General features: G+C 43.8%; 1 protein-coding gene across 1 annotated transcript in view; it reads right to left on the bottom strand.

Moving 5' to 3' along the window:
- fbxo41 (F-box protein 41) overlaps window positions 1–17,961 on the bottom strand; it is a 281,022-nt gene that overhangs the window by 122,812 nt on the left and 140,249 nt on the right. The window contains exon 4 of the mRNA XM_063047244.1: window positions 17,119–17,198. Coding sequence (XP_062903314.1) covers window positions 17,119–17,198 — 80 coding nt within the window. The remainder of the gene's footprint in view (window positions 1–17,118; window positions 17,199–17,961) is intronic.

The raw sequence follows: 17,961 nt of genomic DNA, 5'->3' as shown, positions 1-17,961 counted from the left end.
TAACAAATAAAGAGATGAGATAAATTAGGGTTAGACTACAGGAAATTTAAATTTCCCAAAAATGTTTTCGTCAGCTCAGGCGAGAGGAGTATGGGTCAGAATCAGAGCCCTGATTTGGGCAAGGCCAGTCTCTTTGGGTGCACAAGTGTGGAAAGTATCAGCATTGGAGGCCCAAGCTCAACTGCTAATAAAAGGAGGGCAGGCTCAAGCAGAGTGGCCATTGTCAGAGCGTGCCAGTGATGGAGTGTGCAGGCTTTGACTTAACGGGCTTCGGCGTGAACAGGCAAGGGCACAGTTTAAGAAGAGGAAAACCTTTTTCTTTTTAGGTATTGAGTAGTCAGGATGGAATGCTCCTCCTGTCAAATTCAGGATACCTGACGGTTTCCCTGATGACTACATCTGTGCACCGAACTTCAGCTGCTGACTGACCAGGTCAAAGAGTTGGATGTACTCAGGATCATTCAGGAGGATGAAGGTATTATAGACGAGACTTTTGAAGAGGTGGTCACACCCAGAGAACAGCTTTGGACACTAGATGGGTGGCTACCAGGAGAGGTAAGGAGATTAATAGGTCAGTGCAAGGCTCCCCTACTGCTATTCCCCTCAGCAACATGTATACCCCTTTGGATACTGCTGGATGCGGGGGGAGGAATAACCCATCACCAGCTGCCAGACTAGTGGCACAGTGGCAGTCTCTGCGGTTCTACAGGGAAGGGTACAGTCAGGCTGTGCGGTAGTTATAAGGGACTCAGTAGCTAGGGGGACAGAAAAAAGATCTGTGGCCTAAAAAGAGACACCAGGATGGTGCGTTGCCTCCTGGGTGCCTGGGTCCAAGATGTATCAGAGCAACTGCATGATATTCTCAAGGGGGATGGGGAACATCCAGAGATTGTGGTGCATATTAGCACCTATGACATATGCAGTGAGTATACAGAGTTAGGAAAGGGGCTGAAGTGAAGGACCGTCAAGATTACTCCCTGTACCACAAGCTAGAGCAGGTAGAAATGGGGTGATAGCACAGATGAATGACTGGCTGTGGAGATGGTGCAGGGCACAGGGTTTCAAGTTCTTGGATCATCAGAATCTTTTCTGGGAAAGAAGGTGACCTGTACAAGAGGAACGGGTTGGACCTGAACTAGCCACAAGGTTCTACTCAGGAGAGTTTAAACTAGTTTTGCAGGGGCTGGGAATGGGAGCCCAAGGTAAGGGATGGGAAAGATCGGACCAGAAGGTAGATGTCAGGGAAAATATTGAAAAGGCAAAATTGAAACAAGAAGTATGATGGGTCGGATAGTTTGAAGTGTGTGAATTTTAATGCTAGGAGTATTATAGGTAAGGACAATGAACTTAGAGCACTGATCAGTACATGGAACTATGGTGGTGTAACCATTAATGAAACTTGGTGAGAAAGGGACAGGAATGAGTGATTAATCCACCAGATTTTTGAAGTTTTAGAAAAGATAGAGGAGGAGGTAAAAGAGGGGAAGGAGATGCACTACAAATCAGAGACAATATCGCAGCTGCACTCTGAGGAGACAGACACCGAGTCCTTTTGGGTGGAGCTCAGGAATAGGAAGGGTGCAATCACACTAACAAAATTGTGCTACAGACCCCCTAACAGCCACCAGGACATTGAGGAACAGATATGAAATCAGATTAAGGAAATGTGTAAAAATAATAGGGTTGTTGTCATGGGGCATTTCAACTTCCCTAATGTAAACTGGGACCTTCATAGTGCAAGTGTATCGAGGAAGGTTTCTTAAATCAATATGAGGATGGTCCACTAAGAGGGGGGGCCGTACTGGGCCTGGTGTTGGATAACACATACAGACAGCAAGAGTAAAAGGATAACTAGGGAGAGGGTGGGATCGTTCAAGGATAAAGGGTAACATTTGATTGGATACAGAGAATGAGAGGTACTTAATGAATATGCAAACATGAGGAAATCTGCAGATGCTGGAATTTCAAGCAACACACATCAAAGTTGCTGGTGAACGCAGCAGGCCAGGCAGCATCTCTAGGAAGAGGTACAGTCGACGTTTCGGGCTGAGACCCTTCGTCAGGACTAACTGAAAGAAGAGCTAGTAAGAGATTTGAAAGTGGGAGGGGGAGGGGGAGATCCAAAATGATAGGAGAAGACAGGAGGGGGAGGGATGAAGCCAAGAGCTGGACAGGTGATTGGCAAAGGGGATATGAGAGGATCATGGGGCAGGAGTCCTAGGGAGAAAGAAAAGGGGGAGGGGGGAAAGCCCAGAGGATGGGCAATGGGTATAGTGAGAAGGACAGAGGGAGAAAAAGGAGAGAGAGAAAAAGAATATGTGTATATAAATAAATAACAGATGGGGTACGAGGGGGAGGTGGGGCCTTAGCGGAAGTTAGAGAAGTCAATGTTCATGCCATCAGGTTGGAGGCTACCCAGACAGAATATAAGGTGCTGTTCCTCCAACCTGAGTGTGGCTTCATCTTTACAGTAGAGGAGGCCATGGATAGACATGTCAGAATGGGAATGGGACGTGGAATTAAAATGTGTGGCCACTGGGAGATCCTGCTTTCTTTACAGTAGAGGGGGCCGTGGATAGATCTTTACTTAATGAATACTTTCTTTCAGTATATAGCAAGGAAATATAGAGGACCAGGAGACCGGTGCTGAGTGTATAAATACGTTAGGGCATTTAGAGATCAAGGAGAAAGAAGTGTTGGGCCTCCTGCAGGGTATTCAAGTGGATAAGTCCCCAGGGCCAGACAGAGTTCACTCCAGGTTACTGAAGGAGGCAAGAGGTAAGATTGCTGGGCCCTTAAATAGTATCTTTGTGTCCTCTCTAACCACAGGCGAGGTCACAGAGCTCTGGCCAGTGGCTAATGTTGTTCCTTTATTTAAGAAAGGAACAAGGAAAAATTCTGTGAACTATAGAGCAGGCAGTCTCACGTCACTTGCAGGGAAACTGCTGGAGAAAGTTCTTAGGGATAGGGATTTGAGAAACCCATGGCCTGATTACGGAGAGCTAAATTGGCTCTGTGTGTGGCAGGTTGTGCCTTACCAACTTGATTGAGTTTTTTCACAAGGTGACGAGAGAGATGAGACAAGGGTAGGGCAGTGAATGTTGTCCACATGGATTTTGGTAAGGCGTTTGACAAAGTCCTCATGGAGGCTAATCCAGAAGATTAAGATGCGTGGGGCCTGCAGCAAATTGGCTGTTTGGATTCAGGACTGGCTTGAGCACAGAAGACGGAGGACAGTGGTTGAAGGGACTCATTCAAGCTGGAAGTCTGTAGTTAGTTATCTTCGCAGGGATCTGTGCTGGGAACTCTGCTGGTGGTGATGTAGACAAATGACCTGGATGAAAATGTAGATGGGTGGGGGATAGTAAATCTGCAGATGATACCAAGATTGGTAAAGTTGTGGGTAGAGCAGGCTGCTAAAGAATACAGCACAATATAGACCAGTTGCAGATATGGGCAGAGAAATGGCAGATGGAGTTTAACACAGATCAATGTAAGGTGTGGCACCTCGGGAGGGCAAATGCAAGGAGACAGTACACTGTTAGTGTATCCTTAATGTAGCTGAGTAGAGAGATCTTGGGATCCAAGATGGTAGCTCCTTGAAATTGACTACACAGGTCGATAAGGTGGTCAAGAAGGCTTATGGAATACTTGCTTTTATTAGTCGAGACATTGATTTCAAAAGTCAGTCAGTTATATGTTACAACTTTATAAAACTCTGGTTAGGCCACATCTGGAGTATTGTGTATAGTTCCAGTCGCCCCACTACAGGAAGTGTGTTGAAACTTTGGACAGGGTGCAGAAGAGATTCATCAAGATGCTGCCTGGTTTCGAGGTCATGCGTTATCATGAGAGGCTGGATAAACTTGGGCAGTTTTCTCCGGAGCATCAGAGGCTGAGGGGAGATCTGAAAGAGGTTTACAAGATTATGACAGGCATAGACAGAGTGAACAGAGTGCATGTGTTTCCTGGTGTTGAACTGTCTAATACCAGAGGGTATGCACTGAAGGTTCAAGGGGGATGTGAGGATTTTACTAAGAGAGCCGTGGATGCCTGGAATGCACTGCTTGATATGGTGGTAGAGGCAAATATCGTAGAGGCTCTTAAGAGATATTTAGCCGAGACATGGATGGATATAAGGAAGATGCAGGGATATGGGTATGGTGTAGATCAGCGGTCCCCAACCACAGGGCCGCGGACCGATACTGGGCCGCAAAGCATGTGCTGCCGGGCCACCAGGAAATGATATGATTTGGCGATATGAGTTGGCTGCACCTTTCCTCATTCCCTGTCACGTGCACTGTTGAATAAGTGCATACAAGGTTATTACCCGTGCGTCATCCATGTTAGCGCGGGAAGAAGATCAACTCCTCGAGCTTGCAAGTGACGGCGGGCTGAAAAGTATGTTTGACATAACATCTCTGCTGGCATTCCAGATCAAAGTCAAGGTTAAATATCCTGAGTTAGCCACGAAAGCACTGAAAACGTTGCTTCCATTTCCAACATATCTCTGCAATGAATGCAACGAAAACCAAATTGCGGAATAGACTGGACATAAGGAACCCCCTTCGAGTATCGCTGTCTCCCATCACCCCTCGATGGGACCGTCTTGTTGCAGGAAAACAAGCCCAGGGCTCCCACTGATTCAGCGATATTGGTGTGTTGCAATGATTTTATATGTTCATACGGGGAAAATATGTACTGTGTGTTTAATATCCAAATGTTACTTAAAATATTATGATGCTATTGACTTTCTTATATAACCATATAACAATTACAGCATGGAAACAGGCCATCTCTGCCTTTCTAGTCCATGCCGAACGCTACTCTCACCTAGTCCCACCGACCTGCACTCAGCCCATAACCCCCCATTCCTTTTCTGTCCATATACCTATCCAATTTTTCTTTAAATGATAATATCGAACCTGTTTTTACCACTTCTGCTGGAAGTTCGTTCAACACTTACTTCAAGCTCCCCTGTCCTCCCCTGATAATTGACTTATCACTATATTCATGCGAGGAAAATATGTGCTGTATGTTTAATATTAAATTCATTAGATAAACCCTTTTAGAAATGAAATTAAGTGTATAAGCCACTTATCATTGATATTCCGGTCGGGAATAACATCCCCCCCCCTGAACAGAATGGACAAAAACGATCTGCAGAAAAAAATATCGGCGGGTACACGCATGTGTACTGGTGCCCGCGCAAGGCTTCATGATCATTGTAGTTTTAACTGGTAAACACAACGTATTTTACTGCTACTCTTGTCCGTTGGCAACCCTACCCCCCCCCCCGCCCCCCCCCCAGGTCGGCCAGTCCGCAAGAATATTGTCAATATTAAACCGGTCCGCAGTGCAAAGAAGGTTGGGGACCCCTGGTGTAGATAGCAGTGATTAATAGTTTGGCTGTTTTTGATTTGCTCTTTAGCTTGTTCAGCACAACACTGTGGGCTGAATAGCCTGTTTCTGTGCTGTACTCTTCTGCATCCCATGTTCTAAAGTGAGATTACCTTGTGGAAGCAGCTCAGAGGGGATCAAAGTTCTGAGATGTGTCCGGGAGAGCTTTTGGCACAGTATACCTTTAGAGAGCTAGAAAGGGACATGAGGAGGTCTTGGCTGGTAGGATTAAGGAACATGTGAAGGACAGGAGGGTGACTAGAATGAGGGGAGAACCACTCAAGCATAAACATGGACACGTGTGCTTGGAAGCGGAGGAGGTCCTTAATGAATACCATGGCTGGTATCTGACATAACAAAAATGTATTAGCATGGTGTCATGACAACAACCTTCCCATCAATGTCAGCAACACAAAAGAACTGGTCATTATCTTCAGTGCACGTGCTCCTGTCTGCATCAATGATGCTAAGAGCACAGAACATACGAGCACAGTACAAGCCCTCCAACCCAGGATGTGTGCTGCTCTTTTCGCCAACTCGAAGATCAATCTAACCCTTCCCTTTTACATAGCCCTCCATATTAAGATTGAGAGCTTCAGAATCCTAGGAGTGAACATAACCAGTGGTCCGTCCGTCCAAACAGGCCCAAGATAGCTCACCAATACTTCTACTTCCGCAGAAGATTTTAAAAAATTGGCATGCCTCTGTTAACACTTACCAGTTTTTATCAATGCACCAAAGAAAGCTGGTGTCATTAACAGCTTGGGACAGCAACTGCTCTGCACGTGACCGTAAGAAACTGGAGAGGTGTTGACACAGCACAGCACAGCACATCACGGAAACCATTCTCCCCCCTATGGACTCTGTCTATACTTCTTGCTGCCTCAGTAAAGCAGCCAGCAGAATCAAAGACCCCACCCACCCCGGACATTCTCTCTCCTCCCTGCTTCCATTTGGCAGAAGATACAAAAGCCTGGAACGAAGTACCACCAAGCTCGAGCAGTCAGCTTTTACCCCATTATTACAAGATTACTAAATGAAATTACCTGGATGATAAGATGGACTCGTGACCACACAATCTACATCAATATGAGTTTACACTTTATTACTTACTTTGTGAGCTTTCTCTGTAGCTTTAATTCTTTATTCTGCATTGTTACTGTTTACCTTCTACTACCTTAAAGCACTCTATAATGATCTGATCTGTATGACCAGTATGCAAGACAAGCTTTTCACTGTATCTCAGTGCATGTGACAATAATAAAGCAATTCCAATACTTTGCCTCAATGTTCACCAGGAAGAGGGACTTTGATAAATATGAGGTCAGTACAGTACGGACTATAATGTTCTCAGCACCCTGCATGATCTAGTTCCATAATATGGTCAATCGGGAACTGCAGCCAGACACACTTGCTCTGTCTGGTGAAGTTGACAGGGACATACAGAGTTCGCCTCCCACGCTTTAGAAGAACATGCCGCTGTTCAAGCTGCCATCCCAGCCAAGCTAATATAGAGAAGACCTAAGAAATTCCAAGAACGACCTCTCCTTCACTTACCTGTCTCTACTGTTCACCCTCCTCACAACAAAGCCTCAGCACCTGCACTCAACCACAGCACATACAGCTCTAACACCAATGTATCATCTCAAAACCCAGTGTATCATCTACATGCTGCACACGTGCACTGCTTTTCAGTGGCTGCTGTACCAAGACATTGTTGAATCAGTAAGCCGATCACTGACACATTCCTCAGATTCTTTTGTACTGGGTGTGGTGTGGGTATGGCATTCCTGTCTCTGTCCTCAGTCACCTAATAACCAGACAGCCCCAAAAATATTGGGACTCCTGGACAACCCTGATCTCCATCTTATAACCATTTCTTCTTTCCATCATTCAGCCTCTCTTTTTTAAGACACACACTCATTTCTCATTTATCCAACTCTGATGAAAGATCTTTAACTTGAAAAGTTTTTTTCTAATTTTTTATTTATTACTAACAAACAAAAATACAGCACATCCACAAAAACCACAACCATAGCAAAATCAAATTACATATTGAGCAGCAGAAGGGAGAAAAATATAAAGGCAAAAGCAAACATACACAGCAGAGGTGCACCTCACCAAAAAACCTCAGTCCTCACCCTGTAAGAAAACTAATACAGGGGCCCCATATCCTTTCAAAGATGTCCCCACTGTCCTCATTACATAGTCTCAGTCTCTCCAAATGTAAAGTATTTGCCAGTTCTCTCAGCCACAGATTGTACGTAGGCACAGAGTGCATTTTCCACATTTGCAGACTTAATTTCTTAGCAATCACCATTCCAAACAATACAGCCATTTTTTTATACATATTGGCTGAAGATAGGGAGCTTGTTGCTCCAAGGATGGCTGTGAGCGGGTCTGGTTCCCACCACTTCCCAAAAGCCTCAGAGAAACACTGAAAAATACTTCTCCAGTATGCATAAAGCTTGCAACATGACCAGAATGAATGTGACAAGTTACTGTTCACAGATTTACATCTATTACAAACTGGTGAAACATCAGGGTAGAAACTGTGCAACTTTTCTTTGGAATAATGGAGTCTATGTAGTGTTTTAAACTGTATAAGTCCGTGTCTGATGTTGCCCGAACGATCATGTATGCTCTTTAAACCAGGGGTGGCAAACTCATTTTAGGTCACGGGCCGGATTGAGCAAACTGCAACTTCACACGGACCGGATCAGTTGTGCACGCGTGTGCTCCCACAGCTTTCACTGCCTTCGTTTTTCAACCTGCTCTCATGTGTCTCAGTCTCTGCTATAACTACAAAGTGTTTCACTTTCCGAATTTCGTTTCTTGTGAAGAAGATTTCCTAGCAGGCATTATTTTTATGATTGCCATTAACTTATAGCCGTAGGCTACACGAAAGTTGTGATGAGAGAGAGAAAAAAACGATACTATTATGGCTAAGATTGATTTGGGAGCCACACCCTTTCCATTAATAGACCATTTGAAATTGAACATTAGCAGACACAAATGTAGACCTAACGAAACAAATTGTAAATGTAGGCTACACAACGGCCCTAAATTTTATTAGCCTGTTTCCAGCGATCAAACTCAGACAATGAACAGAGTTAGCCTCTAATTTTTATTGAAGTGTTCACATTTACAATAATAGAATAGTCAGAAAATGAATGATGAATCACAATGTTATGACACTCAATATTTCATAATGCATTTTGCTTACATGTCGCAGTGCATCGAACAGTGTCACTCATTTTTCACTTGCTGCTTCCAGACACCTGACATCTCTTGGCTTTAACTAACCTGTCAACATCAGGGACCAGTCTCTGGACAGTTGTGATTTTCATAATGTCATTTAGATGTCTGTGCGTCAGCTGTGAGTGCAGTTTGAATTTGTTAATGTTCATTATGGAGAACGCCTGTTCACAGAGATATGTTGTCCCGAACATGCAAAGGATCTCTGAGGCAAAGTCTGTCATCTTGGAGTATATCGGTCCCAGGTTTTGATAGAATGAGTCCTGACCCACAGTCTCAAATTTATATTTCAAAGCCGACTTACACTGAATTTCGATTAGTTCCATTTGGAGTTCTTTCGGCACATCTGATGCTGCGTTGACGGCAAACGGCAAGCAAAATAGTGAGGATTCCTTCTCCAGCTGAGTGAAGACTTGGAAACAATTCTGAAACTCACTTTTCAGCAGTGATATTTTCTCCTTGTACCTGTCCATGTTGTCATTATTCCCATGAGCGACACGCACAGACTGCAAAGAGGGGAAATGAGCTGGGTTGCTCTGGGATAGTTGCATCTCCCACAGTCCTAATTTAATTTGAAAGACACAAATGCTGTTGTAGTATTCCGTAACATGTTTGTTGCAGCCTTGCATATTAAAATTAAGCACATTTAAGTGCTCTGTTATATCCACCAAAAATACAAAATCATGAAGCCAATCTGGGTCATCCAACTCTGCCACAGGTTTCTCTTTCTCGTTCATGAATAGTCCAATTTCGGCACATAATTGAAAAAAAACGTTTGAGCACAACCCCTCTGCTCAACCAACGGACTTCAGTGTGGTAGGGTAGGCCGTGTCCAATATTACTTTGGGTATATACCTCAAGAATGGTTGAAAAGAGATAAATATTTAATTAATGTACTGCTGGTGGCTGGTAAAAAGACCCTTACCAGGAAATGGTTATCACAGGAGAACCCAACTTTAAATGTATGGATGGAAATTACAATGGATATTTACAAAATGGAGAAGATAATAGCATCTGTTAATCATAAGTTGGAACAATTTTATTCATACTGGGAAAAATGGTTGAACTACATAACACCTCATAGGCCTGATTTTATTCTCACAAGTCAATGAATATGTTGTAAAAAAGAGATCACTCCCTAGTTTTCTTCTTTAGATTGTTCTTTCTTTCCTCTCCTTTCTATAAGTGTATACCTCAGATAAATATTATGTGGAGATTTGTGACAAACATGACTATATGATATATATGTACAGTATTTGAAATACATCTTATGGAAAGTTTTGTTTGATGATGAACTTCAATAAAAAATAAATTGCAAACAAAAAGTGTCAAATTAACCGTTTTGGTTACTACATCTATGACATTGTCCATTTTCAGGCTCCTGCTACATAACGCCTCTTGGTGTATAATACAGTGAAAATTCCAGAATTCCTGTTCTGGATTCCCTGTCTGAACTTTCTCTCTGAGTTTCGCAACAACACCTGCCTTTTCCCCGACCATGGACGGTTTGCCATCTGTTGCCACGCTGACAGCGTGACTCCAGTCAACCCCCAGTCTGTCCAAGGCCTCGACGAGGCTGGAGAAAACGTTGTTCGCCGTTGTGGTGTTTGTCATGGGCACCATCTCCACAAACTCCTCGGTGACGGTCAAAGATACATCAACACCACGAATAAATATTCCCAATTGAGCTACATCAGTCACGTCGGTGCTCTCATCAATTGCAATAGAGAAGGCAATTAATGACCTCACTTTGTCTTTTAGTTGACTGTTCAAATCTCCTGCAAGGTCCCCGATTCTGTCTGCCACAGCATTTCTTGACAAGCTGATAAGCTGATAGTACCAAAAGCCTGTCTCTTCTCAGGGCACCCCAGCTCAGCCGCCATCAGCATGTATGCTTTGATGAATTCCCTCTCTGAGTATGGCTTCCACGCAGCGGCTATTTTGTTGGCAATGATATAGCTGGCCTTGGCAGCTCCATCATGAGACTCTCGACTTTTGGTGAACATGATTGCTGTTTTTCCAGAGCTGCTTCAAGCTCGTTTACCTTTTGCGTTCTGAGCCGTCCTGCGTACTTGTCATATTTTTCTCCGTGTGACGTCTCATAGTGTCATTTGATATTGTTCTTTTCCCAGAGCCACTTGTTGTGAGCATATCAGACACTCAGGTTTGCCGTTGACCTCATAGAAGGAAAAACGATCTTTCCAATTATCATTGAATATCCGACCTTCGATGCCAACTTTTCTTTTGGAAAGCATTTCGAACCACAGCAGCAAACAGTCTCAGCCTTGCTACAGGTGTTACTTACCTGAGTACTCTGTGTGTTTATACTGTGTCTGACGATGTAAGTGGGGCCCCAGTGGTCTTCAGTGCAGGGTGGTAGGTGCTTATGCACAGCGGGTGGTTAACTGCCACCTATTGTTTTCTAAGTACACACAACAAGCCGCCGGCGCGGCAGGCGGCACAGACAGTGGTGGGAGAGAGAGCGACTGCCGTACAGATACATAATAAATGGTTGTGAATATACTTTTTTCCCCAAAAGATCCCGCGGGCCAGATTGGACCCCTTCGTGGGCCGGTTGCAGCCCACTGGCCGGTAGTTTGACACCCCTGCTGTAATCACTCATCCCAGACCTCCTCCATCAGCTCTATACCCAATTCATCCCCAGCCACGCCTGTTTAAGGCCTGCAGTATTCACCCGAGCTCCATTACGTAGGATCTGATAAAAATAGGATACCGCACCACGAGTAACAGGATCAAATTTATTTATTGCCTCCAGGGACTCATGTTTGTCTACAACCTCGAAGTTAGGTATATATTTCCTAACATAATCTTGAATATGTAAATATCTTAAAAAACTAGATGCAGGGATATTGTAAACTGCTTGTAACTGTGGAAATGATGCAAAGTTTCCATTAGTATATAGGTCACCTACACTACAGATGCCTCTCTGTTTCCAGGTGGAAAAAACAGTATCATTCAGGCCAGTCAAAAAGGAATGATTTTTACAGATTGGAGTGTCAATGTAAGTTTTTGGGGCCTTAACGTGTAGTTGAATCTGCTTCCAAATTCTTATACTGCTGCCAACCACGAAGCTGTTACTAAAATGTGACTGATTAACTGCAGTGGGGCTATTAAGGAGAGCTGGTAAGGAAGTCTTCTTACAAAGCACTCGCTCTATGAGTAACCATGCTGGGCACGAGTCTGAGGTAGAGAGTGGGCCTTTTTCCCACCATGCAAGAGTGGATAGGTGGGCAGCCCAGTAATACATTTTAACGTCTGGTAGGGCAAAACCACCTGCTTCCTTGGGCTTTGACAAGTGTTTTTTAGTAATTCTAATGGCTTTATAATTCCAAATGAAGGGTATAATAATTGAATCCAATTGCTTACAATATGACAGAGGAATAAAACATGGAATTGACTGGAAAAGATGAAGAAATCGTGGCAGTACAATCATCTTGATTGCATTAACCCTCCCTACCAAAGAAATTGGAAGAGTTTTCCAAAAGTCAACATTGCGTTTAACCTGCTCAACTTTGTTTCGCCAATTCACTTGCAAAAGGTCATCTGGGTTTTTTGTAATAGTCACACCAAGATAGGAAAAGTTATCATAAATTATTTTAAAGGAAATGGACTGTAAATACGCTGTATTAAGCACTGCAGTGACTGGCATTAGTTCATTCTTATCCCAATTAATAGAGAAAACTGAGAAACTACCAACATTATTAATTAGAGTCAGAAGGGCGGATATTGATGCTTGTGGGCTGGAGATATATAAAAGGACATCGTCAGCGTATAACGAAAGGTGATGTTCATGTCCATGCATATCAATGGGAGATATCAAAGGGGCCTGTCTGGTGCTGACAGCCAGTGGCTCAGTGATAACTGCAAACAAAAACAGAGAAGGGGGCAGCCTTGACGAGTCCCACGATGAATTGCAAAATGGGAGGAAATATTCTGATTAGTGATAATAGAAGCAGTTGGGTGTGAATAAATTATCTCAGTCCATTTAATGAAGGACGGTCCAAATCCAAATTTCTTAAGGGCAAACATCATATATGGCCATTCCACTTGGTCAAACACACGTTGCACATCTAATGAAATGACTACAGCCTCTTCTGCATGTTTTGTATATAAAATATTGAAAAGACGATGCAAATTAAAATGCATATGTCTACCTGGCAAAAAGGCAGTTTGATCTGGATGAGTAATAGAACAAATACGTTCTTTTAACCTATTGGCCAGGACTTTCCCAAGAATTTTGGTTTCAATGGGCAGCAGCGAAATGGGGCGATATGATGAAACCACTTCGGGATCACGGCCTGGTTTTGGAATCAGAGAAACATTGGTTTTACATAAAGTGGGTGGCAATCTGGAAGCTAACCTAGAGTGATTCAACATTCATAAGAGCAGAGGCGACAATTTTGGACCAAATACTTTGAAGAAAGTATTATTGGGGAGGGAAGAGATGACCTTCTTGATCTCATCTAGGCTTATATCAGCATCAAGTGTATTTACTGAATCTGTTGACAGCGTGGGCAGATTCAGATTATCAAAAAATACTTCCATAGCTTCAACCTCCGGACCGTCTTGTGATTGGTAAACATTAGCATAGAATTCCACAAAACACTTATTAATTTTTTCCAGGTCCATCAATAAAAAGCCATCTTTCACCTTTATACGATGTATGGTCCTGGAAGCCTGCATCTGTCTTAACTGACGGACTAATAACTTATGGCGCTTTTCACTAGGCTGAAGATACCTCTGTCTGACTTGTGTCAGTAGTTTTGAAACACTCTTGGACATTATAGAATTATACTCATATTGTAAGGCAGTAATCTTATTAAGTAATTCTGCTTCCTGGTTTATACTGTAAGAAGTTTCCAGACTTGCCAACTGATCATCTATTTCAGTTAACCTTTTCTTGAATCTTCTTTTTTCCGCTGTCTCCTATACTATTATGCAACCTCTAATAACCGCCTTCATGGCCTCCCAAAGAGTGGAATCATCAACACCGCCCACATCATTGGTGCTTGAGTATAGATCTATCTTATCTGAAAGATAAGAGCAAAAATCCTTATCCTTTAGCAAAGCATTATTTAACCACCAACTATATTCACCTCTTCTGTGGTTCAATTTGACAGGAGTCAGGAGTATGATCCGATATAAGTATATTATGGTAAGTGAAACCGACTACTGACGAAACCAATTTCGAATCTAAAAGAAAATAATCAATCCTAGAGTAGGATTTATGTACTGTGGAGAAATATGAAAAATCCTTCTTCGTGCGATTAAGAAGCCTCCAAGTATCCATTATGTTATACGATTGCATGAGATTATTAAGTGTTACACTATTTTTAAGTGAACGAACTTGGGGACATTGTCTATCAAGGAGGGAGTCTAAAATGTAATTAAAGTCTCCACCTACAATTATGTTAGAGTCAGACAGATTAGGCATGGCCTTAAAGAGGTTCTGAAAAAAAATTGGATCATCAAAGTTGGACCTGTACACATTCACTAGTGTCAATGGTATAGAATTTAATATTCCTCTTACTATTACATATCTGCCCCTCTGGTCAGCGATAGTTTGTGTGTGAATAAACGGTATATTTTTTTATTAGGATTGCAACACCTCTAGTGTTAGTACTAAAATTCGACTGGTAGACCTGAGATGCCCGGGAGGGACAAAGCACTTTCACTGCTCTTTTCTTAATGCGCGTTTCTTGGAGAAAACAAATATCAGCTTTGAGTGTACAAAGATGTGCATACACCTTCCCTCTCTTCAGTGGACTATTCATCCCCCGTACATTCCAGCTGACAAGTTTAGTCTCAACAATGCAGATTAGATGTCATGGCTGCTGCTTAACAAAAAAATATGCCGTATGGTCGTGGCGTAACACAAACAGTAACTCAAACAAATAGATGTGTTGTAACAACCCCTTGAGAAACACAAAAAACCCTCCCAAAAATAAAAACACACCAGGAGTAGTACTTCCATACCCCTAACCTAGAGTCAAAGCTACATCCAAGAGCGCACACATGGCCCGGAATAGCGAGATAACTACCCATTACTCACTAAACACCGGAGAAACACCTCTTCACAAATACACTATGAAATAGAAAGATAAACAATAACAATCAGTCCTCACCCACATCTTAGTGTGAGCTTATTTTTCAGTTCCTCATGCGCTGAATGTAACAAACAGTCTCTAGATGAAGCCACTATCGATCAACGACGAATCCAGTAACCCAGTGTTAATCCGTTAATCCGTTTTTAGGTTTATACGGTGTCCGAATGCCAATCTTTACCTTCTCGGCTCAGGATCTCCTCCGCTACGGCTGAAGTGCTGAATGTACTGGTGGAATTGTTAACTGTAGCCACCAACCTCGCCAGATACCGGAATCCACACCTAATTTTCCTGGCTTTGCATTTCTCCTTAATGTGCCGAAAATCCTGACATTTCCTCATGGTAGCCGAGGTTAAATCCGGGTAAATGAACACCGGACGCCCATTATACAGCAGTAGAGCTCTCTGCCTGGACAGCCGTAGCACCAGCTCTTTAACCTGGTAGTGGTGTAGCCTCTTTAAAAACGCAAACACGAGGAATTCTGCAGATGCTGGAAATTCAAGCAACACACATCAAAGTTGCTGGTGAATGCAGCAGGCCAGGCAGCATCATAGGAAGAGGTACAGTCGACGTTTCGGGCCGAGACCCTTCGTCAGGACTAACTGAAAGAAGAGCTAGTAAAAGATTTGAAAGTGGGCCTGCTGTGTTCACCAGCAACTTTGAAAGTGGGAGGGGGAGGAGGAGATTGGAAATGATAGGAGAATACAGGAGGGGGAGGGATGGAGCCAAGAGCTGGACAGGTGATTGGCAAAAGGGATACGAGAGGATCATGGGACAGGAGGCCCAGGGAGAAGGAAAAGGGGGAGGGGGGAAAAACCCAGAGGATGGGCACGGGGTATAGTGAGAGGGACAGAGGGAAAAAAAGAAGAGAGAGAGAAAGAATGTGTGTATATAAATAAATAACAGATGGGGTACGAGGGGGAGGTGGGGCATTAGCGGAAGTTTGAGAAGTCAGTGTTCATGCCATCAGGTTGGAGGCTACCCAGACGGAATATAAGGTGTTGTTCCTCCAACCTGAGTGTAGCTTCATCTTTACAGTAGAGGAGGCCGTGGATAGACATATCAGAATGGGAATGGGACGTGGAATTAAAATGTGTGGCCACTGGGAGATCCTGCTTTCCCTGGTGGACAGAGCGTAGGTGTTCAGCGAAATGATCTCCCAGTCTGTGTCAGGTCTCGCCAATATATAGAAGGCCACATCGGGAGCACCAGATGCAGTATATCACCCCAGCCGACTCACAGGTGAAGTGTCGCCTCACCTGGAAGGACTGTTTGGGGCCCTGAATGGTAGTAAGGGAGGAAGTGTAAGGGCATGTGTAGCACTTGTTCCGCTTACACGGATAAGTGCCAGGAGGGAGATCAGTGGGGAGGGATGGGGGGGGACAAATGGACAAGGGAGTTGCATAGGGAGCGATCCCTGCGGAAAGCAGAGAGAGGGCGGGAGGGAAAGACGTGCTTAGTGGTGGGATCCCGTTGGAGGTGGCGGAAGTTACGGAGAATAATATGTTGGACCTGGAGGCTGGTGGGGTGGTAGGTGAGGACCAGGGGAACCCTATTCTTAGTGGGGTGGCGGGAGGATGGAGTGAGAGCAGATGTACGTAAAATGGGGGAGATGCGTTTGAGAGCAGAGTTAAGCCGTCAGCTTATTGTTTTCGGCTTTCTCCTGAACCCCAATAAAGCGAATGTTTTAACAGTGAGACCGAACTTCAAGGTCATCCACCTTAGCCTGTAGCTGTGTGTTTTGGGATATTAAGCCACCTCTCCAACTCTTCGATTCGCCTCTCATATGATTCGGCGGCATCCTCCATTAAAGAAACACGCTTACTGACTTTGGTTAGAGCCGCTGTTAGGTTCATGACTAACTTATTATGCTCTGCATGTCTCCCGTCTCCCAAACTGTACAACTTGTTTACCACCACAAGGACTTCTTCAATGGCGATTGGGTCCGGGGCGCTAGCGGCATTAGCTTTAGCTTCTCCTGGGCCCGCTGGCTTCGTGGAACTCTCGCCAGAATCTTCTTCCCAGCGCCCTTTCCTTGTTTCTTCCCTTTACCTGGCTTCGTCATTTTGTTCAGCCCATAACAGCTCACTTCAGTCACTTAAAAAATAAGAATTAACTGCTATTTGGGTGAGGCAAAAGGTGAAGGTAGGGGCAGCTCCTGGAACACACGTCTACTCCATACCAGGACCCCACGTGACCCCCCGACTTGAAACGTTAACTCAGTGCTCTCTCTCCAGATGCTGCTTAACCTGATGTGCATTTCGTAGTGATTTCTGTTTATGTTAAACTCCAATTGTCTGCTTTCACTATGAAAACAATTCTCAGTTTCTCATACCTGACATTTGGTAATGACTGCTGCTCAGCTACAAGCACATTTCCTCGGGAAATTCCACTTGCTGTTGCATATCTTTCACCCTAGGCACAAAGAATTGGAAGTCAAAGTTAGAGAAGTTCTAGGCCACACATAAGCTATAGAAGTATGACTTTAATGTATTTTCAGCATCTATGCATCTCTTGGAAACCATGCATTTATCAAACATCCTGATAAAAGAAACAGAATAATTAATGCAAAGGTCATTCAGCCCATCATGTCCGTGCTAGTTCTAGAACAACAGTCCAATTGCTCCACCACTGCCATTTCTCCACACACTTGCAACATTTTCACCATCATATATTTATTCAATTCACAATGGTTCTTCCTTCAGCACATCTACAAGCAATGCATTCTAGGTTTCAACCACAAGCAGAACCCATCAGTAGGGAGTACAGCCTCTCAATATGCCCACCCCTCATCATTCTACAAATACCAATTCTCTCCAGCCTTTTCTTCTCCAAAGAAAAGAGTTCAAGCCCAACTAATCTGTCATTGCAATCACAGTCCCTCTTCCCAGAATCTATTCTCACAGAGCAATAGAACACTACAGCACAGAAACAGCATGCCCCCGGACCACCTAATACATGCTGAAAGATTATTCTACTTCATCCCAGGTTATTCTACCTCATCCTATCAACCTGCAATTGGACCATAGTCTGACATACCACTTCCATCCATCTATTATCTAAACTTTCGAACCTGCAGCCACAATTTCCATTGGCAGTTAGTTCCACGGTCGCAACCCCCAATAAGCGAAGACACTTTCCCACAGATTCTCCTGAATGAACAGCATAAAGCCGGAAG

This window comes from Mobula hypostoma, chromosome 4 (genome assembly GCF_963921235.1).
Source record: "Mobula hypostoma chromosome 4, sMobHyp1.1, whole genome shotgun sequence".
Classification (NCBI taxonomy): Eukaryota; Metazoa; Chordata; class Chondrichthyes; order Myliobatiformes; family Myliobatidae; genus Mobula; species Mobula hypostoma.
The sequence above is the reverse complement of the archived record's forward strand: the minus strand, read 5'-3'. Positions and strand labels throughout refer to the sequence as shown.